This window comes from Cherax quadricarinatus, chromosome 1 (assembly GCF_038502225.1).
Source record: "Cherax quadricarinatus isolate ZL_2023a chromosome 1, ASM3850222v1, whole genome shotgun sequence".
In the NCBI taxonomy this organism is placed as follows: Eukaryota; Metazoa; Arthropoda; class Malacostraca; order Decapoda; family Parastacidae; genus Cherax; species Cherax quadricarinatus.
This window is the reverse complement of record NC_091292.1, coordinates 101,782,664-101,808,267: the sequence shown is the minus strand read 5'-3', so window position 1 is coordinate 101,808,267 and position 25,604 is coordinate 101,782,664. Positions and strand designations below refer to the sequence as shown.

General features: G+C 39.7%; 1 protein-coding gene across 2 annotated transcripts in view; it reads right to left on the bottom strand.

The window, feature by feature from the left end:
- LOC128685801 (3'-5' RNA helicase YTHDC2) overlaps positions 1-25,604 on the bottom strand; it is a 111,892-nt gene that overhangs the window by 55,202 nt on the left and 31,086 nt on the right. For both annotated transcript variants that reach the window (XM_070085300.1, XM_070085309.1), the window contains exons 6-14: positions 22,851-23,017; positions 14,535-14,629; positions 13,915-14,079; positions 12,439-12,493; positions 8,464-8,648; positions 1,384-1,511; positions 1,047-1,228; positions 671-888; positions 294-421 (exon numbers count right to left, since the gene is read on the bottom strand). In XM_070085300.1, the coding sequence (XP_069941401.1) occupies positions 294-421; positions 671-888; positions 1,047-1,228; positions 1,384-1,511; positions 8,464-8,648; positions 12,439-12,493; positions 13,915-14,079; positions 14,535-14,629; positions 22,851-23,017 (1,323 nt within the window). The remainder of the gene's footprint in view (positions 1-293; positions 422-670; positions 889-1,046; positions 1,229-1,383; positions 1,512-8,463; positions 8,649-12,438; positions 12,494-13,914; positions 14,080-14,534; positions 14,630-22,850; positions 23,018-25,604) is intronic.

Sequence of the window (25,604 nt, the reverse complement as noted above, 5' to 3'; positions counted from 1 at the left end):
ACATAAATAACTTGCACACAGGAGACTGAAACTAATGATGATGATTTGGTCTCTGTCCCCCTCTTGTATACATATATTCTGATAACCTTCCCTTCACACTTCGGTATGTGACTTGTTTTAATGGTCCAAGTCTGACTATTAACTAGACACATAAGTTAAAGTTTCCTTTGTGTGGCTTATTTGTGAATTACCATATGCGTTGTACCACAAAACAAACTTTTAATTTCTTATTCTTTGCACATGTTCACATCATCCTACCACAAACTCCAAACCAATCATAAGAAAACACCTACCTGCATACTGGAGTGCAAACAAAAGAGACAATATTTGCCCCCAATGAGGTACTGCTTTTCCTCAGCTATAATGCGATCCCTCAAGGTCACTATGTCATCATACCCCGGCAGAAAAATCAAAATTGCACCTGCACCAAGGAAAGAATTAAGGGGTCTCATTATCATTTCAGAATATATTTATTATTTCTAAAACACTTTCCTTGATATGATATGGTGGGTAGCTATTTAGTCTTGATACTCCTTTCTCCCAGGTATATGTATAGCTAACTTGCTTCTTCTAGTATCCCATTTGTTAAAACTTGCTAAGGCAATTTAAAAAATATATCTTCATAAACATAATACATACAATAGATAAAAAATATAAGGTGTGGCATAACCTGGAGGTTGGTCAGTATGGAGTTTATAGCAGAGAGCATGAACCAAATCAACATCAACAATCTCATCTGACACAGAGTGGTGGTAAGAGTCAAGCATCCTCTTGTCTTCTGCACTCAGCTCTGGGGTGGGTGTAACAGGTGTCAATCCCCGCAGTCCTTTGACTGGAGCAGGACTTCCTTTGCCAGTCAGAGATAGCAGATCTACTCCTTCACAGGCACTAATTCATAATAAAAAAGCTTTGTGTATACTCTAAAAAGGAATAGTGTGCTCCACTTTAAGAACATGCAAGTTTAAGCAAAGAAGTTAAATATATGATATTTTATTAATCTCCATTTAAGCAACTTTCAGATTGTATTTTGCAGCATTTTATCTCACCTATATGCATGCAATAAATCTAAAGCTTCTTGCTGCCCTGTAGATTTCGCCCAACTAGCAGCTGTCCAATCATTTGCAGCACGCAGGGTGAGAGATGACCCCAGAGCCAGAAGTTGCTCAACTACGTCTACTCGACCACGGCCAGAAGCAACCATGAGGGGTGTTGCCCACGTTTCTGAATGCTGTCATAATGTACAAAAATTCTACAGCTAGAATTTCTACTTTAACATACATATTGTGATGTGTTCAATTTTAATTATTCTTGTGACAATTTTAGTTTAAACTTGAAAATTCAACTCTAAGACATGTACAAATTATAGACCATTGCAATAATGACCTGATAGTCTGGAGAGACATTCTCAGACATGATTAAGTACATCATTTGGGAGAAAGCTTCATCAGAACCACTTAGGAAAGCCTCCTGGATGCAGCTGTCCATTTCTTCTTTTAATGTGTTATCCAGTTCTGTAGAAAGATATACGAAGTTATCTCAAATACACCATACAGCAGCACCAATCACTTGAAATAACACAGAAAACCAGAGAAGCATAGCCTACAGCTTCTAGTTTAAACTCACCCTTTACATGACGGTGTCTTTCACCATTTTTAAAATCTCAAACTACCCTCTCCTCTCGGAACATGATCACTACAATAAATTATCCTGTTTAGACCATTTTTAGCAAAAAATTGCCCAACATTCTATACATACATTAATAAACACACTACATCTCAATGTACTGTGCACAGTTTGCAGAAAACAATAAACTAAAAGGCTGTCCCAGAGATTATTACATTAATGAGAGTACTAAACCCATAATGGCCATACAGCACTTGAGAGAATTGAAGGTAATTTCTTTCAGTCCAGAAAAAGGAAGAGCAGGTGCAAATCCTTGAATCAAGAGTACCTTATTGACATCAACGAGCCTCCCTTAATGGATATCTGAGAGAAGAGGCCATGAACATGAAGTAAAAATGTTGGGTGTTAAGATCCCCATTTAGCTTGAAGAAGGTAGTGAAATTGTTAAGAGTAACATGAGATGGTTGAAAGACAGCAAGAAGGTAGTGAAATTGTTAAGAGTAACATGAGATGGTTGAAAGACAGCAGAACCATGCACCAGTATACCAGAGGAAAAAAATCACGGACATAGTGAAGCCACAGAAATGTAGTCGCTTTCTTTGTTTATATCTCACTCGGTGAAGTTCTAACTTTTCTCAGTGGTCACTGAGGGACTTTCTCATTCCTGCTAATGTCTTCCTAAACCTTTCTCATTTTTGCGTTGATTCTATTTTTCTTTACATGGTAGATATGCTCGAGTATTCAAGCCTTCATAGATGTCAGCTTGTTGAGACGGCCAAGATGAAGATCCCTGACATGAATTATGACCTAGGATTTGTCTGTAGTTGCTGGCTCTCTCAGTAGGGTACATTATCAAAATGTTCTAACCTTCAGAAAAGACATAACTGGACCTGACATTATCCCTCTCGATTTCCACTGCCATGACCTTGATATTGGCTTAAATTTATCAGTGACACGTGAATGCATGAATATTTTTTGCTTTACGTTCCCCGTAATCAGATTTCTATCATATCTATGGCAGTATTTAAGACTGTCTCTGCTCTCTAAAATACTAAAAATTTATTTCAACATTCATGACCCAGTTAAACATGGAATTTATTAGAGTAAAACCACTTAAAAATTCTGTATGACATATTATGGCTATATGAAACTTGGAGGTCATGTACTGCTGACCGTGCAGCAGTGTCTGCCTGTTCATTGCCCCGTACGTAAACATGACCAGGGACCAAAGTTGGATACGAAAAACTAATGGGTGAGGTGTATCAAATTTCTGCTTAGCCTGTAAAGCACTAAGGAAGTCTGAAACGACCACAAATGGTGACACAGGCAGAGACGCAATATGGATAAGTGTTACAAGAATGGAATACAATTCAGCTGTAAAAATGCTAGCCGAGGGTAATAAATGCCCTCACACGACAATGTCCGGAAACACTGCTGCGAATCCGACTTACAACCGTCGATGTATACTGTAATGGCATGAGAATGAGAGTGGAAGTGGTCAAGAAAAAGAGAGGGAAGCCACTGAAGGCAGTTGGGCTTTCGCGCCTGGCAGTCGGAAAGAACAAACATGAGCAGCCGGAACTTCCCAAGGGGGCAGGGAAAGTGAGACGCTACATGAACATAGAGAGGTGGTAACTCAAGAGAAGACAAGAGCGAATGTAGGCGGAAAGAAAAGAGACGGAATAAACAGGGGTAACGAACAAATAAAGAACGTCTACTTACATCAGTGACTCCTATACAGAGGACCCCCATCTTATGATATTAATCCGTTCCTGAGAGCTCATCATAAGCCGAAATTATCGTCAGCCGAATTAATTGTCCCCATAAGAAATAATGGAAATCAAATTAATCCGTTCCTGACACCCCAAAGCATGAAAAAATTTTTTTTTTTTTTACCACATGAAATATTAATTTTAATACACACAAACTGAAGAAGACATGCACAATTACTACTCCACTAAGAATAGAATACATGACACTTACCTTTATTGAAGATCTGGTGATGATTGATGGGACAGGAGGAGGGGAGTGTGTGGAAGTTATTGTTTAGAAGGGGAATCCCCCTTCCATTAGGACTTGAGGTAGCAAGTCCTTTTCTGGGGTTACTTCCCTTCTTCTTTTAATGCCACTAGGACCAGCTTGATGGGATAAAGATAGAAATGTTAAAAGCAGGTGGGGATATAGTTTTGGAGTAGTTGGTGCAATTATTTAATAAATGTATGGAAGAGGATAAGGTAACTAGGGATTGGCAGAGAGCATGCATAGTTCCTTTGTATAAAGGCAAAGGGGACAAAAGAGAGTGCAAAAAATTATAGGGAAAGAAGTCTTTTGAGTTTTAGGTAGTAGGTTGGTAAACAGCAACCGCCCAGGGAGGTACTACCGTTCTGCCAAGTGAGTGTAAAATGAAAGCCTGTAATTGTTTTACATGATGGTAGGATTGCTGGTGTCCTTCTGTTTCATAAACATGCAAGATTTCAGGTATGTCTTGCTACTTCTACTTACACTTATGTCACACTACACATACATGTACAAGCATATATATACATACCCCTCTGGGTTTTCTTCTATTTTCTTTCTAGTTCTTGTTCTTGTTTATTTCCTCTTATCTCCATGGGGAAGTGGACCAGAATTCTTCCTCCGTAAGCCATGCGTGTTGTAAGAGGCGACTAAAATGCCAGGAGCAAGGGGCTAGTAACCTTTTCTCCTGTATATATTACTAAATTTGAAAGGAGAAACTTTCGTTTTTCCTTTTGGGCCACCCCGCCTCAGTGGGATACGGCCGGTGTGTTGAAAGAAAGAAAGAAGAAGTCTGTTAAGTATACCTGGTAAAGTGTATGGTAAAGTTATTATTGAAAGAATTAAGAGTAAGACGGAGAATAGGATAGCAGATGAACAAGGAGGCTTTAGGAAAGGTAGGGGGTGTGTGGACCAGGTATTTACAGTGAAACATATAATTTTATTATTTATTTTATTATCACACTGAACAGTATTTAGATAAGGCTAAAGAGGTTTTTGTGGCATTTATGGATTTGGAAAAGGCGTATGACAAGGTGGATAGGGGGGCAATGTGGCAGATGTTGCAGGTGTATGGTGTAGGAGGTAGGTTACTGAAAGCAGTGAAGAGTTTTTATGAGGATAGTTAGGCTCAAGTTAGAGTATGTAGGAAAGAGGGAGATTATTTCCCAGCAAAAGTAGGCCTTAGACAAGGATGTGCGATGTCACCATGGTTGTTTAATATATTTATAGATGGGGTTGTAAGAGAAGTAAATGCGAGGGTCTTGGCAAGAGGCATGGAGTTAAGAGATAAAGAATCACACATAAAGTAGGAGTTGTCACAGTTGCTCTTTGCTGATGACACTGTGCTCTTGGGAGATTCTGAAGAGAAGTTGCAGAGGTTGGTGGATGAATCTGATAGGGTATGCAAAAGAAGAAAATTAAAAGTGAATACAGGAAAGAGTAAGGTTATGAGGATAACAAAAAGATTAGGTGATGAAAGATTGGATATATCAGATTGGAGAGAGTATGGAGGAGGCGAATGTATTCAGATATTTGGGAGTGGACGTGTCAGTGGATGGGTCTATGAAAGATGAGGTGAATCACAGAATTGATAAAGGGAAAAGGGTGAGTGGTGCACTTAGGAGTCTGTGGAGACAAAGAACTTTGTCCGTGGAGGCAAAGAGGGGAATGTATGAGAGTATAGTTTTACCAACGCTCTTATATGGGTGTGAAGCATGGGTGATGAATGTTGCAGCGAGGAGAAGGCTGGAGGCAGTGGAGATGTCATGTCTGAGGGCAATGTGTGGTGTGAATATAATGCAGAGAATTCGTAGTTTGGAAGTTAGGAGGAGGTGCGGGATTACCAAAACTGTTGTCCAGAGGGCTGAGGAAGGGTTGTTGAGGTGGTTTGGACATGTAGAGAGAATGGAGCAAAACAGAATGACTTCAAGAGTGTATCAGTCTGTAGTGGAAGGAAGGCGGGGTAGGGGTCGGCCTAGGAAAGGTTGGAGGGAGGGGGTAAAGGAGGTTTTGTGTGCGAGGGGCTTGGACTTCCAGCAGGCATGCGTGAGCGTGTTTGATAGGAGTGAATGGAGACAAATAGTTTTTAATACTTGACGTGCTGTTGGAGTGTGAGCAAAGTAACATTTATGAAGGGATTCAGGGAAACCGGCAGGCCGGAAGTACAGTGCCTGCACTCTGAAGGAGGGGTGTTAATGTTGCAGTTTAAAAACTGTAGTGTAAAGCACCCTTCTGGCAAGATAGTGACGGAGTGAATGATGGTGAAAGTTTTTCTTTTTTGGGCCACCCTGCCTTGGTGGGAATCGGCCAGTGTGTTAATAAAAAAATATAAGGACCAGCTTGAGTCACTGGACCTCTGTCGCACAACAAATCTGTCCATAGAGCTCTGTACCTCCCGTTCCTTTAAGACTTTCCTAAAATGGGCCATAACGTTGTCACTGTACAGGTTGCCAACATGGCTTGCAGTAGTTGTGTCAGGGTGATTTTCATCTGTAAAGGTTTGCAGTTCAACCCACTTTGCACACATTTCCTTAATTTTTGAAGTAGACAACTTCCTCAATTTCTCTCTCCCACCTCCTCTGAAGCAGTTTCCTCAGGTCTGGCCTCTTGTTGTTGAAGATGATCTTGCAGCTCATCAGTGGTTAGTTCTTCACTGTCCTCCTCCACCAACTCTTCCACATCCTCACCACTAACCTCCAACCCCAAGGACTTCCCCAATGCCACAATGGATTCCACAACTGGCATGCACTTCTCAGGGTTAGCCCCAAACCCTTCAAAACCCCTTTCTTCTACACACTGTGGCCACAGTTTCTTCCAAGCAGAGTTCAAGGTCCTCTTAGTCAAAACAGAGTAGGGGAATTATTAGATGGGGAGCCGTAGGTATTGGGTAAATGGCGGGAGTATTTTGAGGAACTTTTAAATGTCGATGAAGAAAGGGAAGCAGTAATTTCATGCACTGGTCAGGAAGGAATAACATCTTTTAGGAGTGAAGAAGAGCAGGATATGAGTGTGGGGGATGTGCATGAGGCATTATGCAGAATGAAAGGGGGTGAAGCAGCTGGAACTGATGAGATCATGAGAGAAATGTTAAAAGCAGGAGGAGATATAATGTTGGGGTTGTTGGTATTTTTGTTTAATAAATGTATGAAAGAGGGGAAGGTACCTAGGGATTGGCAGAGAGCATGTATAATTCTTTTATATAAGGGAAAGTGGGACAAGAGAGATTGTAAAAATTGTAGGGGAATAAGTTCACGGAGTATACCAGGTAAAGTGTATGGAAGGGTTATTATTGAAAGAATTAGAGGTAAGACAGAGAGCAATATTGCAGATGAGCAAGGAGGCTTTAGAATGAGTAGGGGGTGTGTAGATCAGGTGTTTACATTGAAACAGGTAGGGAAGTTTTCATTGCATTTATGGATTCAGAAAAGGCATATGACAGAGTGGATAATGGAGAAATGTGGCAGATGTTGCTAAATGCTGTAAAGAGTTTTTGAGGATAGTGAGGCTCTGGTTAGGGTGTGTAGGAGAGAGTGAGATTACTTCCTAGTAAAAGTAGGTTTTAGACAGGGAGGTGTAATGTCACCATGGTTGTTTAACATATTTATAGATGGGGTTGTAAAAGAAGTAAATGCTAGTGTTGGGGAGAGGGGTGGGATTAAATTATAGGGAATCAAATACAAAATGGGAGTTGACAGTTGCTTTTTGCTGATGATACAGGGCTTCTGGGGGATTCTAAAGAAAAGTTGCAAAGGTTAGTGCAATTTGATGAGGGTATCAAACAATTTAGATAAAGAAAAATTGGATATCACATTGGAGGGAGGGAGTATGGAAGAAGTGAATGTTTTCAGATATTTGGGAGTTGACCTGTCAGTGGATGGGTTTATGAAGGATGAGGTAAACCATAGAACTGATGAAGGGAAAAGGGTGAATGGTGTGTTGAGGTATCTGTGGAGACAAAGAATGTTATACATGGAGGCAAAGAAGTGTGTGTACAAGAGATAGTGGTACCAACACTCTTATATGGGTGTGAAGCATGGGTTGCAAATGCTGCAGCGAGGAGGTGACTGGAGGCAGTGTAGATGTCATGTCTAAGGGCAATATGCGGTGTAAATATTATGCAGAGAATTCATAGTGTGGAAATTAGGAGGAGGTGTGGAGTTACTAAAAGTATTAGTCAGAGGGATGAAGAGGGGCTGTTGAGGCAGTCTGGTCATTTAGAGAGAATGGAACAAAGTAGAATGACTTGGAGAGCATATAAATCTGTTGCGGAAGGAAGGCGGGGTAGGGGTCATCCCCGAAAAGCTTGAAGGGAAGGGGCAAAGAAAGTTTTGTGGGCGAGGGGTTTGGACTTCCAGCAAGCATGCGTGAGCATATTAGATAGGAGTGAATGGAGACGAATTGTTTTTGGGACCTGACGAGCTGTTGGAGTGTGTGCAGGGTAATATTTTGTGAAGGGATTCAGGGAAACCAGTTAGCCGGACTTGAGTCCTGGAAATGGGAAGTACAATGCCTGCACTTTAAAGGAGGGGTTTAAGATATTGGCAGTTTAGTGGGATGTCTAAACTGTCATACCTGAGCACCTCTACAAAGACAGTGATTATGTATCAGTAATGGTGAAAGTGTTGAATGATGATGAAAGTTTTTTTCTTTCTTTTTGGGTCACCCTACCTCAGTGGGAAATAGCCAACGTGTTAGAAAAAAAAACACATGTTATAATCAACATAATGTGGTTTAACATAAAACCAAATATTTCATTACATAGTGAAATTTTAAAGTTGGGTCTTAGTATACTGATAACATTAAACTTGACTAATAAAAAAGTACCCTGATTCTTTGATTGAGAAGTATTAGATATTTTGTTAGGTGATGCTAGTGCTGATGCTGCTGACACATTGCTCAGAATTTGTTGTGATAGTTGTTGTGTCCATGCAGTCGCTGTCTTCTGGCCACTCTGCCGCTGTTCTAGTTCCTTGCTAGCTTTCACCATTTCAGGAGTTTGGTAGTTAGTGCTGAAATGGAAAGTATTTGAGTGCTAATAATTTTTGTTAAAGTTTTCCACAACTTATCAAATTAACCCTTTTACTTTCATGATAAAAAAAAACTCTAAAATGGTAGATAATTTTTTTCGGAATGTAATGATACAAAAAATTTGAGATTTGATGGGAAACTTACGGAATTACACAAACCTGAAGTAGGAGATCTGGGAAAAATTTATGAATCAGTGATATCACCCACTTTGAGCTCGTTTTAGACCATTTCATTGCTCAAACCAACCCAATTTCATTCTATTGATTGAGCGCAAGAAACTGCCCATTCAACTATCAGAACTACTCTATAAAGTGCCAAGAAGTCAGTAGTTTAGCAGAGGTTATACAAATTTGAACAAATTACAATTCATAAACAAGAGTGTAAAATAAACACCATAGTCATTCCAGCCACTAAAGCAACGTTTCCTCTGTTCATTAATCATGTCCCCAGGCCTTTCCTATATACTGCTTTCCTTCTATTTTGAACTCATCAACCCAAATATACTGAAGCTTTATCCTATCTCTTGTTTAATAAGATATAACCAAAAATGATTGGTCATGGTTTAGGCTGTCTCAATAATTGAAGCAGAGCTAGTAAAAACCCATCAAATAAACTGAGGGAGGGTAGAGGGGACCCTACCATTCCCCAAGAAAATTGACAAAAAATTGAGTATCTTTGCTACTGCCGGTCTGAAACCAACCAAAATCATATCAATTTCACTAGTGTGTCTTACGATTTAGCAACTGATAAAAAAAAAAATGGTATTTATTGTTGTATTCTAGTTTTCCTGGTCTCATTCTATAGAATGGAAGACATATTACAGAAATTGAGATGATTTTGACTGATTTTACAATGAAAAGTACCTTGAAATTGAGCTCAACGTAGCAGAAATGTTCAATTTTTACCAAAGTTCAAAAGTAAACAAATCATGCTAAGCGTCCAATACACGTCAACTGGTGAGTCTAATATTCTTTCACAAGTGCGCCGATATTATTTATACCATTTTTTACACTAATGCAGTAGTCTGCATAACAGTAAATCTATTTTTTGTGAGAATAAAAATTCAAAGTGGAAAGCAAAAGAATATAAGAGGGGCGTTGGGACGTGACTAATGAACAGAGGAAATGTCATTTTAGTGCCAGGAATGTCTTTCTTGTTTATTCTGGACCCTATTTGGAAATTGCCATCTTTTGAAATTTGTGTGAAATTGGCAAAATTGCTAAATTCTGACCACTGTATTGGATAGTTGAAATTGGTAAATGGGTGTTTTTTTTGCACTCATTTGATAGAAAAAATGAAGTTCTAGCAAAATATTCATGATTTTTGTCAACTAGTACAGTGGAATTGGCTGAAAATAGGGTTCAAAGTGGGCAAAATCGCCTATGTGTAAAGATCATCGAGACCGCTAACTTTGCGAGAGCATAATTCTGTAAGTTTTCCATCAAATTTCATACTTTTGGTGTCATTATGATCGGGAAAAGATTCTCTATCTTCGATTTTTTTTTTTTTTTTGAAATTTGGGCGACCCTGAGAACAAGTCTCTGAGAGGGCCTGTTGACCCTGAAAGGGTTAATCAACACTAGCTGTTCATACTATGTGCTGCATGGGGCAGGATTTTTTTCTTCACATACCAATTCTCTCATGTCTAGGCCAAAATTTGCCAATCACAGTACAACTAAGGGTGCTATGATTAAGACAGGTCTATGCAAGAGTGTGTGAAAGGGTTAACAGTCAAATACTTTCTGCATATATGAAAAAGTTAACTTCAGTTGCTGCTGAATCATCTTTCAAAAATATAATAGGTCTTAATTATTCATAAAAAAATATATCTCTTCAGTGACTGCCAATTTCCCCATGACATTCTCTTGCTAAACTGTTTAACACATACACTGTCTATAAATAATGAAGATATTTTATCAATACAGTAGGGCCCCACTTATACGGCAGGTTAGGTTCCAGGCTACCGCCGTAAAGCGGAAACCGCCGTAAAGTGGAACACCCTTTTTTTCCACTTATAAATGCATACAAACACTAGATAACAAGTTTACACTAACATATATTAAGTTAGCAATAGAACCAGGCATCAAAAAACAATAAAAAAGTACACTACACAGATAGTGGACTCATTACTTACCTTAAAATATTTATAGTCTTAATCTAGGGTGAGACAAGTAGTATTTATTGTAAGAAATCAAGTGTGGTATGTAAGGTAATCAGCCAGGCTACCATACCAGGCCACCCCACCCACACATACTATTCTATGATATTTAAGCATCCCAGAGCGATAAAATGTATATACAGTTCACTCATTACTTACCTTAAAATATAGGGTGAGATGAGTAGTATTTATTGTAAAAAATCAAGTGTGGTATGTATGGTAGTCAGCCAGGCTACCATACCAGGCCACCCCACCCACACATATATTCTATGATATTTAAGCATCCCAGAGCGATAAAATGTATATACAGTTCACTCATTACTTACCTTAAAATATTTGTAGTCTTAATGTAGGGTCAGGAGTAAGTAAATGAGATAAAACAAATAAATGAGAGAGAGAAAGAATGAGTACATGAGAGGGGACAGGCGCAGAGTTATGTAAACAAACCAGGCGAAGGTAAGTTTTGTAAACAAACAGTGTACACGTCTGGTTTGTGTACAAGTTACATTGTGTACAGGTTGTCTCTACATTGATACGGTAGAATAAATAAAGAAGAACACTCCCATTCTCATGTAACATCATTTTGAGAAGAAATGAAGCTCTGAGTGAAGGCAATGGAAATAAGTCACACTGACTTTTTTGGGTTATCCTAGGTTCTCTACACATATGTTGTTATGTATGATAATCTATGTAACTGTATTTGTGTATACCTGAATAAACTTACTTACATACATACGAAAGGAATAATTTTCTACAGTTGCCCCCAGTAACACATTTTCTCTTATGTTAGATTAGAGAAAATGTTATTCTTGCCGTCACTTGTACAAGTTATCTGGCTCCCACATCTTATATTTATATTTATTTATTCTATTGTGGGGTGTATTTATCATCTTTTTATGTTATGTATCGTGTTTATTATATAGTTTTGAAAAAAATATCATCGATGGATTAATGAAAATGTGTATATTAACGTAATATACGACATTTAATGAGACTCGGTGAGTATTGTTATTATTATTATTATCATTTCTAATATGGCGTCACTTGTGCAAGTCGTCTGCTACCACATCTCACATTTATGTTTATTTATTCTACTGTGGGGTGTATTTATCTTATTTATATATTATGCATCGTGTTTATTATATAATTTTGAAAAAATATCATAGATGGATTAATGAAAATGTGTATATTAACGTAATATACGACATTTAAATGACTCGATGATTATTATTATCATTACTAATATGACGCCTGGAGACATAAGACACTCTTACTGATTTTAATGTGTACCTGCACGCCAGCACAGTGTGTAAGTTTATTTAGGTACAGGTATACATAAGTATAATTATCAGAGTATATATAAAATATGAAATAACTTTTAAAAACATTTGAAATTTTGGAGTTTCCAGACAAAATGGAGAGACTTAGTGCTTACTGAGATCACGGAGAATGTAAACAAACAGGGTGGGGCACGGTGACCGTATTAGAAAGTCAGGTGGGGGGAGCCGCATAGCGAGTTTTGGTCATAATTTGAAATGACCGTATTAGCGGAACGCCGTAAAGTGAAACGCCGTAAAGTGAAATGCCGTAAAGCGGGGCCCTACTGTACTTACTATTTTAGCACATCTTCTAGAAAATACTCTTTCACAGGATAGCACCTTCCAGGAACTGCAAAAAAGAGAAAAAATTTACAGAGAAATTCCTGCCAAGTGATGGTAAATCACCAAATTATTGACAGATTCATGCAGGTTTATTTTGATCTTTGTAATCAACTTTGATCTACAAGGTATGATTTGCAAATAACTTGGCACTTAGAAGATTATTATTTTTATAATAAAAACTAGACACTAAACCCATTATCATACAGTGCTGTGCACTTAGAACAGGAAACTTATGACGACACTTCACTCCATCCTTGACCAACGTCAGGTCCTCACTTGACTTGACAATGGTTCAGAATGTACTGAAACATCCACATACTGGTAAGTTCCCTCTCCTAAGTGTGGGTTATTTGTGAATTGTTTCAATCACAGTACTATGATTTTTCTTTCTTTATAAGAACGTTTACTGTAAAGAAAAAATAATTATTATATTAAGGAGAAGCACTAAACCTGTAGGAGTCATACTGTGCCTGGGGAATGAAAGGAACTGGGTTTGATCCTAGGAAAAAAATGGTATCTATAATTCCCTGCAACATAAGTTCTTAACCTACATCTAAGCAACCCCTTGAAGGAATAATGAAGGAAAGCATGATGCTTTTATTTTGCATAAAATGTTGCAAACATATTTTGCTACTACAGCACCACACTGACACAAATTGGAAATTACTGTAAAGAAGCAACTATTTTTTTAATTCTTTTAACATATAATGGTAGATAGTTCAATTTTAGCTTTAGATACTAAAAGAAATTTCAATAAATGTTAAGGCCTTGTATAATGCTAAAATGATCTCATTTTATATTTTCAAGTATATATTCTGAATCAGCATAGAAAATGGTACGCCTGGTGTGATTTTAATGAATTTTGAAAATCCAGCCGAAAATGGTGAAAATGCAAAACTATAGTTCAGCGATTTTTTGGGGCAAAAAAAACTCTTTCTCTCAGAATGGAAAACAGTCATGATGACACTGTTTGTTGCATCAATTTATCCCCACAATGTGAAAAAATACTATATATACAGCTTTCACTGATGGTTATGAGAGTTGTATAAGTTAAATATACTGTAAGAGGCACCTAAGACAGGGAAGAAACAGACAAGAGAAAACAACCTTGTATCATGATAAAACTGTCTCTTTTCAGATTTTTTGTATTTTTATCTATTTTTCATGATTTCTAGTTATTTTCCATAATGAATAGTCTCAATGAAAATTAAAGCTTCCTCCATTAGGAACTATCTGGAAATTACCTTTGTATAAGATAATTAATTCCTCTTTATTGAATCATATGTATCTTTCTTTGTATACGTACATGGTAATCAAGTTTGCTTCACTATAAATAATGCATGTACATACTTTGTGTATAATTTTCCTTAAAAATCTTAGGTTCTAATACATATAGGACTGACCAAATACAGCAAATACACTACATACCATCAATCACTGGGCAGTTGTTAAAATATTTGGCATAGAGGTTAACATCTAGTGCAGCCGACATAAGTAGAAGTTTAAGATGGCGGAACTTGGGGAGGCAGTCTCTCAACACTATCAGAAGGAAGTCTGTGAACCTGTCTCTCTCATGGACCTCATCCACAAGAACTGTCAAGAAAATATGATGATAAATAGGAAAAGTTGCTATAAAAATTTCATATAAAAAGTTAGCATAACTATAGTTAACTATTTACTTGAGGGAGAAGAGGGAAGTAAATCCCAAGTGATAGAAACTTTATGCAGAAAGTAACTAAGTGTTCTAATTAGAGGACCAATATCATCCAGCATAAATTTTGACTTGTAACTTGTTTTTATAATCTTTCATTTAAAGTGAAACATTTTACTTGGTACCATGACACATGCCAGATTGTTGTAAGCAATCTGAGTGATCCACATTTTGGGATTAAAATTTTTTAATAATTTTGTAATGGGTCATGGTTTTATTCCTTGTCACATCAGGTTTTGCATACCAGCTTTTTGGCAGTACAGAAGATAACACAGGTATGAACTTGAATTAAGTAATTGTATTTATTTTCAACTTAAAACTGAAACTCAAAACTTACTGTGTGTCACACTGGCAAGAGAAGAATCTCCTCCCATAAGTGTTCTTAGGAGGACACCATTGGTGCAAAAAGTCAGCAGTGTCTTCGGCGATAATCTAGATGAAAAACAAACATTACAAGACTCCAAAATAACATTTCATGGCCATCACCTTAAGTACTACAATTAATTTCCTCTATTTAGCATTACTTGTACCACAATCCTAATAAGTCTTGGTTACAACCTCAAACCTTAAGAAATATCAAATTTAAGTGGTCACATGCATTTTGATACCTGGAGTTTACCTGGAGAGAGTTCCGGGGGTCAACGCCCCCGCGGCCCGGTCTGTGACCAGGCCTCCTGGTGGATCAGAGCCTGATCAACCAGGCTGTTACTGTTGGCTGCACGCAAACCAACGTACGAGCCACAGCCCGGCTGGTCAGGAACCGACTTTAGGTGCTTGTCCAGTGCCAGCTTGAAGACTGCCAGGGGTCTGTTGGTAATCCCCCTTATGCATGCTGGGAGGCAGTTGAACAGTCTCGGGCCCCTGACACTTACTGTATGGTCTCTTAACGTGCTAGAGACACCCCTGCTTTTCATTGGGGGGATGTTGCATCGTCTGCCAAGTCTTTTGATTTCGTAGTGAGTGATTTTCGTGTGCAAGTTCGGTACTAGTCCCTCTAGGATTTTCCAGGTGTATATAATCATGTATCTCTCCCGCCTGCGTTCCAGGGAATACAGGTTTAGGAACCTCAAGCTCTCCCAGTAATTGAGGTGTTTTATCTCCGTTATGCGCGCCGTGAAGGTTCTCTGTACATTTTCTAGGTCAGCAATTTCACCTGCCTTGAAAGGTGCTGTTAGTGTGCAGCAATATTCCAGCCTAGATAGAACAAGTGACCTGAAGAGTGTCATCATGGGCTCGGCCTCCCTAGTTTTGAAGGTTCTCATTATCCATCCTGTCATTTTTCTAGCAGATGCGATTGATACAATGTTATGGTCCTTGAAGGTGAGATCCTCCGACATGATCACTCCCAGGTCTTTGACGTTGGTGTTTCGCTCTATTTTGTGGCCAGAATTTGTTTTGTACTCTGATGAAGATTTAATTTCCTCGTGTTTACCATATCTGAGTAATTGGAATTTCTCATCGTTGAACTTCATATTGTTTTCTGCAGCCCACTGAAAGATTTGGTTGATGTCCGCCTGGAGCCTTGCAGTGTCTGCAATGGAAGACACTGTCATGCAGATTTGGGTGTCATCTGCAAAGGAAGACACGGTGCTGTGGCTGACATCCTTGTCTATGTCGGATATGAGGATGAGGAACAAGATGGGAGCGAGTACTGTGCCTTGTGGAACAGAGCTTTTCACCATAGCTGCCTCGGACTTTACTCTGTTGACGACTACTCTCTGTGTTCTGTTAGTGAGGAAATTATAGATCCATCGACCGACTTTTCCTGTTATTCCTTTAGCACGCATTTTGTGTGCTATTACGCCATGGTCACACTTGTCGAAGGCTTTTGCAAAGTCGGTATATATTACATCTGCATTCTTTTTGTCTTCTAGTGCATCTAGGCCCTTGTCGTAGTGATCCAATAGTTGAGACAGAAAGGAGCTACCTGTTCTAAACCCATGTTGCCCTGGGTTGTGTAACTGATGGGTTTCTAGATGGGTGGTGATCTTGCTTCTTAGGACCCTTTCAAAGATTTTTATGATATGGGATGTTAGTGCTATCGGTCTGTAGTTCTTTGCTGTTGCTTTACTGCCCCCTTTGTGGAGTGGGGCTATGTCTGTTGTTTTTAGTAACTGTGGGACGACCCCCGTGCCAAATGCTCCCTCTCCATAGGATGGAAAAGGCTCATGATAGGGGCTTCTTGCAGTTCTTGATGAACACGGAGTTCCATGAGTCTGGCCCTGGGGCAGAGTGCATGGGCATGTCATTTATCGCCTGTTCGAAGTCATTTGGCGTCAGGATAACATTGGATAGGCTTGTGTTAACCAAATTCTGTGGCTCTCTCATAAAAAATTCATTTTGATCTTCGACTCTCAGTCTGGTTAGCGGCTTGCTAAAAACTGAGTCATATTGGGACTTGAGTAGCTCACTCATTTCCTTGCTGTCGTCTGTGTAGGACCCATCTTGTTTAAGTAGGGGCCCAATACTGGACGTTGTTCTCGACTTTGATTTGGCATAGGAGAAGAAATACTTTGGGTTTCTTTCGATTTCATTTATGGCTTTTAGTTCTTCCCGTGATTCCTGACTCCTATAAGATTCCTTTAGCTTAAGTTCGATGCTTGCTATTTCTCTGACCAGTGTCTCCCTACGCATTTCAGATATATTTACCTCTTTTAGCCGCTCTGTTATTCTTTTCCATCGTCTGTAAAGGGAGCGCCTGTCTCTTTCTATTTTACATCTACTCCTCCTTTTTCTTAGAGGAATAAGCCTTGTACATACATCGAGTGCCACCAAGTTAATCTGTTCTAGGCATAAGTTTTGGTCTGTGTTGCTTAGTATATCTTCCCAGCTTATATCGGTTAGGACTTGGTTTACTTGGTCCCACTTTATGTTTCTGTTATTGAAGTTGAATTTGGTGAATGCTCCCTCGTGACTAATCTCATTATGTCGGTCTGGGGCTCCACGCATACATGTCTGAACCTCAATTATGTTGTGATCTGAGTATATTGTTTTTGATATGGTGACATTTCTTATCAGATCATCATTGTTAGTGAAGATGAGGTCTAGTGTATTCTCCAGTCTAGTAGGCTCTATTATTTGCTGGTTTAAATTGAATTTTGTGCAGAGATTTAAAAGCTCGTGTGAGTGTGAGTTTTCATCAGAGCTGCCTCCTGGTGTTATTATTTTTTTTTATTATCACACTGGCCGATTCCCACCAAGGCAGGGTGGCCCGAAAAAGAAAAACTTTCACCATCATTCACTCCATCACTGTCTTGCCAGAAGGGTGCTTTACACTACAGTTTTTAAACTGCAACATTAACACCCCTCCTTCAGAGTGCAGGCACTGTACTTCCCATCTCCAGGACTCAAGTCCGGCCTGCCGGTTTCCCTGAACCCCTTCATAAATGTTACTTTGCTCACACGACCCCTACCCCACCTTCCTTCCACTACAGACTGATACACTCTTGAAGTCATTCTGTTTCGCTCCATTCTCTCTACATGTCCGAACCACCTCAACAACCCTTCCTCAGCCCTCTGGACAACAGTTTTGGTAATCCCGCACCTCCTCCTAACTTCCAAACTACGAATTCTCTGCATTATATTCACACCACACATTGCCCTCAGACATGACATCTCCACTGCCTCCAGCCTTCTCCTCGCTGCAACATTCATCACCCATGCTTCACACCCATATAAGAGCATTGGTAAAACTATACTCTCATACATTCCCCTCTTTGCCTCCAAGGACAAAGTTCTTTGTCTCCACAGACTCCTAAGTGCACCACTCACTCTTTTTCCCTCATCAATTCTATGATTCACCTCATCTTTCATAGACCCATCCGCTGACATGTCCACTCCCAAATATCTGAATATATTCACCTCCTCCATACTCTCTCCCTCCAATCTGATATTCAATCTTTCATCACCTAATCTTTTTGTTATCCTCATAACCTTACTCTTTCCTGTATTCACCTTTAATTTTCTTCTTTTGCACACCCTACCAAATTCATCCACCAATCTCTGCAACTTCTCTTCAGAATCTCCCAAGAGCACAGTGTCATCAGCAAAGAGCAGCTGTGACAACTCCCACTTTGTGTGTGATTCTTTATCTTTTAACTCCACGCCTCTTGTCAAGACCCTCGCATTTACTTCTCTTACAACCCCATCTATAAATATATTAAACAACCACGGTGACATCACACATCCTTGTCTAAGGCCTACTTTTACTGGGAAATAATTTCCCTCTTTCCTACATACTCTAACTTGAGCCTCACTATCCTCGTAAAAACTCTTCACTGCTTTCAGTAACCTACCTCCTACACCATACACTTGCAACATCTGCCACATTGCCCCCCTATCCACCCTGTCATACGCCTTTTCCAAATCCATAAATGCCACGAAGACCTCTTTAGCCTTATCTAAATACTGTTCACTTATATGTTTCACTGTAAACACCTGGTCCACACACCCCCTACCTTTCCTAAAGCCTCCTTGTTCATCTGCTATCCTATTCTCCGTCTTACTCTTAATTCTTTCAATAATAACTCTACCATACACTTTACCAGGTATACTCAGCAGACTTATCCCCCTATAATTTTTGCACTCTCTTTTATCTCCTTTGCCTTTATACAAAGGAACTATGCATGCTCTCTGCCAATCCCTAGGTACCTTACCCTCTTCCATACATTTATTAAATAATTGCACCAACCACTCCAAAACTATATCCCCACCTGCTTTTAACGTTTCTATCTTTATCCCATCAATCCCGGCTGCCTTACCCCCTTTCATTTTACCTACTGGTGTTATTACTGCAACAATATTATTTGCTATATTCCTCCATTTTAAGTGCCTTAAGTTGAAATCCCCCAGGAGCAAGATGTTGGGTGCAGGAGCTGGAAGATTTTCCAGACAGTGGTCAATTTTTAACAGCTGTTCCTGGAATTGCTGGGATGTTGCATCCAGAGGCTTGTAGACTACCACAATGACTAGGTTTTGGTTCTCGACCTTTACTGCTAAAACTTCCACTACATCATTTGAGGCATTAAGCAGTTCTGTGCAAACAAGTGACTCTGCAATGTACAGGCCAACCCCCCCTCCCCCCTTTTGCCTGTTCACTCTGTCACATCTGTATAGGTTGTAACCTGGGATCCATATTTCGTTGTCCAAGTGATCCTTTATGTGGGTCTCAGTGAAAGCCGCGAACATTGCCTTTGCCTCTGCAAGCAGTCCACGGATGAAAGGTATTTTGTTGTTTGTTGCTGGCTTTAGACCCTGTATATTTGCAAAGAAGAATGTCATCGGACTGGTGGTATTGTTGGTACTGGGGGGGGGGGGATTTTTTTTCCGGCATTAGTATCTGTATCTGTTGGTTTGGAGTGGAGGCCATCGACTGTGGTTCCACTCCAGGAATGACTGGATTTGGTGTACGATTTCTGCCATTTCCTGCCAGTTTTTTTCCTTCCTGGCACTAAAAAACCTCTCCCTCTTGAGTGGCTGCGGCTACCCAGGTTTTCCCATGGCCTGGATGTTTTGTATCTTTTTGTCCCCTTTAGATGGTGTGCCTGGCAATTTAAGTTATAGCATAGTCTTTCCTGTACTGAAGAGTTACACATTTCAGGGTGAAAAAGCTTACAGGAAGGGAGTTTGCATTTTCCTGTTGTCATATGGGCACAGCATTTTCTAGGGTGGTCATAGTTGCACGTCCCGTCTGTTTTTCCAGATTTCCCATGCCTGCAGATACCAAGTACATAGTATGTGCACAGGCATGGTTTCCGTTTGCCTTGGGTTTCTGTGACTGTATTCCCTGTTGGTGCATGTTTACCTGTCTTATTCCTATCCTCCCTAGCACCAACAATGGAGCTCCCACCAGTTGTTTTTGGTAATATATCCTCACTATTGCTAGTGGAGTCCTCTTGTTTGCTATTTCCTGTGGTATTTCTAGTTTGCAATATTGGTTTTATCTTATCTTTGACTACACTTGTTTCCCCACTACGGCTCCTGTCCCCTATGAGGTCATTTATATGTATTCCTTCCTGCGTAAAATTCCCAACTACGTGGACAAAATCTCCAGCTTCATCATTACTGTCTCCCAGGACAGCACCTCCAGCTTCACCATTACTGTCTCCCAGGACAGCACCTCCAGCTTCACCATTACTGTCTCCCAGGACAGCACCTCCAGCTTCACCATTACTGTCTCCCAGGACAGCACTATCAGCCCCACATTTACTGACTACCAGGGCATCACCTCCAGCCTTACAGTTTCTGACTACATGGCCAGTATCAAGGGCAGTACCATTCAGCCCAGACTTTTTACAAATTATACACACTGCGATGTATTACATGATTTCATTTGTCTGCATGACTACTGTTCAAGGAAAGCATGATCCAAACTCCATACAAGTTTAATTATTTTACATTTAATTTTTCATACCAGCTGAGATGCTCTATCACAGAAAAAAATATGAACATAGAGGAAGTGGTGAGGTTCCCCACACATTTAAATACTGTACTGCAGCAATCCTACATAAAGCTGTCACAGTACTGAATAAAAAGGCACAATATCATGACTGGAACAATACACAAATAACCATTACACAGGAAAATGAAACTTATGATGTTTCGGCCTGACTTGGACCATTAACTAGTCACACAGTACTATACAGTACTGATTTAACATTTAACCTATTTTCAACACTGACAGGATGAAAGCCTCATAATTACCAACCAGTGTTTATACCTCAGAACTATTTCCCAAGAGTACAAGTGCAGTGCCCACCACTCAAGTATGCTGGGTGGAGGTATCTGGTAATGTTGAAATAACACTTGACCTTATTAAATATTTTGGTGCAACAAAATTTAATGCTCACCTGGCAACTTGAAGTGGGACATCGAGGGATTCCCTAAGGCTAATGTTGGCAGCATGCTCGGTGCCTTCTAAGCCTGTGTGGTCGATGGATATGTGTCTGTGGTCTCCTTGTAATGTGGGGTCTGGAGTGCTGAGTTTGGCTATAGATGAATGGGCAAGAATGAGTTGCAGACACAGGAGACAATTGCACAGATCACGGGATTACATAAGATAGGCCATCAAATGAAGGAAACAGTGGTACAACTGGTATGTGTAAGCATTCAGTGAGGAACTGGTTGCATGTCTAGGGAAGCCTAGACAAATGTCCTCGCATATATTAACTGTAACAGAGTATTAACCCTTTGACTGTTTCAGGCCCCTTTCTGAAACTGTCATTCTATGTCGCTCAATTTTTGAAAAAAAAAAAAAAAATTATTTTTTCTTATGAAATGATAGAGAATCTTTTCCCGATGGTAATGACACCAAAAGTTCGAAATTTGGTCGAAAACTCATGGAATTATGCTCCCGCAAAGTTAGTGGTCTCGGCGACATATGCGTATCGGCGATTTCGCCGACTTTGAGCCCTATTTTCAGCCAATTCCATTGCTCCAGTTGACCAAACTCATAGCTATTTCTTTAGAACTCCATTTTATCTATCAGCTCAGTACAAGAAACCTCCCATTTACTAATTTGGACTACCCAATATGGTGGTCAGAAATTGGCAATTTGGCCAATTTCACACAAACTAAAAAAGATGCCAATTTCAAAATAGGGTCCAGAATAAACAAGGTAGACATTCGTGGCACTAAAATAACATATGCTCTGTTCATTAGTCATATCTCTAGGCCCCTCTTATATTATTATTGCTTTCTATTTTGATTTTTTATTCATACAAAAAATACAAAATTTACTGTTATGCAGACTACTGCATTATTGTAAAAATGGTATAAATAATATCAGTGCACTAGTGAAAGAATATTAGACTCCCCAGTTGACGTGTATTGGACGTGTGGTGTGATTTATTTACTCCTGAACATTGGTAAAAATCGAACATTTCCGCTACTTTGAGATCAGTTTCAAGGTCGTTTTCATCGTCAAAGTAATGAAAATCATCTCTATTTCTGTAATATGTTTTCCATTTTATCACCTAAGACCATGAAAACGCGAATACAACGATAAATACTATACGAAAATAAACCTCAAAGTCGGCGTTTTATTCCAAAAAAAACGATCGTTTTTTTTTTTCTCATTACGCAATGTGTGCTGCAGGATTTTTTTTATGTGGTGCACACTGACCACACAGACCCATTCTCTCACATGTGGGCCTACCAGCTTTCTCCCGCTTGATTTGAAGCCGCTAGAATTATTGAGTATATATACGTCAGAAACATTGGCTCGTAAGACGTATTTATACGTCGAAAACAGTCAAAGGGTTAATGTACATGGAAATATTTGTCTAGGCTTCCTTTGACATGCCTGTGGTGTAAGCAGGTTATCAACACTGTTGTCATGGACCTGGCAACCAGTTCCTCCCTAAGCACTCACACATGCTAATGACTTCTACTTTGTATTTCCATCATTTGATGACCTGCCTTATATAATCCAACAACCTGTGCAACTGTCCATCTTTATTTGTCCATAGCTAAAAACGTCTAATAAACTCACTCAAAACCACATGGCGCAAGGAGACCACAGATGCATGTCTGTCCACCACACAACTAGAAGCTTAAGGAAATTTGTGATGTCCCGCTACATGTTGCCAGGCTGGCATTAAAATTTTTGTACATAAAATGTAAAAAACAATAAGCTACTACAACAATTACTTACTTGCTTTCCAATCTAATCTGGTAGCCAACAGTATACCCAACTTTCTCGCCTCTTTCTGCTGCCACTCTTTCTGCGATGGTCAGTGCAGAGATCCTTCGTGGTTGTGTACAAAAAATACGACATGGCTTCCCCAGGGATGATGCTTCTTGAAGCAACATTTGTGGTACCTGCAAAATACAACACAGTAACTAAACTCATTTTTCAAATTTATTACAATTCATGCTCCATTAGTGATCAACTGGTATCTTACTTATAATAATTTCTTCATTAGTACATACTAATTTATTATGTTCAAGTATTTTTCTAACTGTTCAACTATTATACGGTATATTTATCAGGGTTTAATATTTTGCCAGATATTTTTTATATGGGAGCAAGTGGTTAGTAACCCCTTTTCCTGTATATATCACTAAATTTAAAAAGAGAAACTTGTGTTTTTCTTTTTGGGCCACCTTGCCTCGTTGGGATATGGCCGGTATGTTGAGAGAAACACGTTTTTTTTTATCCCTGTTATTCACTGTCCAAATTCTGAGCAATTTTGGCTAAATTCTGGTAAATGGATTTCCAATTAAAAAAAAAAAAAAAACTCGGATACACACGAAAATGATGCAGTGATGTGAAGAAATTCCACTGAATTTTAAAACCACATTTAACCTTTGCTCACACTCCAACAGCACGTCAAGTATTAAAAACCATTTGTCTCCATTCACTCCTATCAAACACGCTCAAGCATGCCTGCTGGAAGTCCAAGCCCCTCGCACACAAAACCTCCTTTACCCCCTCCCTCCAACCCTTCCTAGGCCGACCCCTACCCCGCCTTCCTTCCACTACAGACTGATACACTCTTGAAGTCATTCTGTTTCGCTCCATTCTCTCTACATGTCCGAACCACCTCAACAACCCTTCCTCAGCCCTCTGGACAACAGTTTTGGTAATCCCGCACCTCCTCCTAACTTCCAAACTACGAATTCTCTGCATTATATTCACACCACACATTGCCCTCAGACATGACATCTCAACTGCCTCCAGCCTTCTCCTCGCTGCAACATTCATCACCCACGCTTCACACCCATATAAGAGCGTTGGTAAAACTATACTCTCATACATTCCCCTCTTTGCCTCCAAGGACAAAGTTCTTAGGAGTCTGTGGAGACAAAGAACTTTGTCCTTGGAGGCAAAGAGGGGAATGTATGAGAGTATAGTTTTACCAACGCTCTTATATGGGTGTGAAGCGTGGGTGATGAATGTTGCAGCGAGGAGAAGGCTGGAGGCAGTTGAGATGTCATGTCTGAGGGCAATGTGTGGTGTGAATATAATGCAGAGAATTCGTAGTTTGGAAGTTAGGAGGAGGTGCGGGATTACCAAAACTGTTGTCCAGAGGGCTGAGGAAGGGTTGTTGAGGTGGTTCGGACATGTAGAGAGAATGGAGCGAAACAGAATGACTTCAAGAGTGTATCAGTCTGTAGTGGAAGGAAGGCGGGGTAGGGGTCGGCCTAGGAAGGGTTGGAGGGAGGGGGTAAAGGAGGTTTTGTGTGCGAGGGGCTTGGACTTCCAGCAGGCATGCTTGAGCGTGTTTGATAGGAGTGAATGGAGACAAATGGTTTTTAATACTTGACGTGCTGTTGGAGTGTGAGCAAAGTAACATTTATGAAGGGATTCAGGGAAACCGGCAGGCCGGACTTGAGTCCTGGAGATGGGAAGTACAGTGCCTGCACTCTGAAGGAGGGGTGTTAATGTTGCAGTTTAAAAACTGTAGTGTAAAGCACCCTTCTGGCAAGACAGTGATGGAGTGAATGATGGTGAAAGTTTTTCTTTTTCGGGCCACCCTGCCTTGGTGGGAATCGGCCGGTGTGATAATAAATAAATTTAACCTTGCTGGGAGAAGGCCAGTGTGTTGAAAAAATTAATATAAAACTCTGGGTGATAACTGTGCATGTATTTGCTTGACCTTTTTATTTTAAGGGGGTTGAATGCCTTGTTATTATGAACAGGGTTGCCTATCTAGACAAGAACATGTGGTAAGGTGAGAGGCAGGTCAATGTTTACTAGTAGCTGCATACCTTACCTTCACCTCTGATGAGTTCTGAAAGTTTTTCTACTCTTGGAGGCCGGCCATAGACCAGGCTACCACACACACAACCACCATCACTACAGAAACAAAGGATAGATGAAAACAGAGAAGTTACCAGATTAGCCAGAAATGAATATGCAAATATGAGGAGAGAGAAGATATGTGACAATTTGAGAGTGACATAACAACTAAGGCCAAGACAGAGCCAAAACAGTTTCACAGCAACATCAGGAGAGAGATGACAGTAAAAGACCAGGGAATCTGACTGAAGAAGGAAGTCTATGAAATGCTGAAGAAATTATTTAGAAAGGTCTTCTCAGAAGGGAAGTTAGGAAAAAGATGGCTGGTGCACTGAGGTATCCAGAGACAAAGAACTTTGTCCATGAATGTACAAAAAAAAAAAAAAATCATGTATTGTGATACCAAGACCCATCTGCTGACAAGTCCATTGTCATCTCTTCTACTAGTTGTGACTTTACTAGGTAGAAAAATAATCACCATAACATAGATGAAGAAACTGGTGTCTACAAAATTCCTAGCAGTGTATTTTTTTATTCTTAGGTACTACATTTAATAAAGCTCAAGGTAATAATTGTATGCAATTTAATGGATTCATATAGTGTACAAAATAAGTTTAGTGAAGTTTCTAATTACATTTGGTGACATTTTTTACCAATACCAGT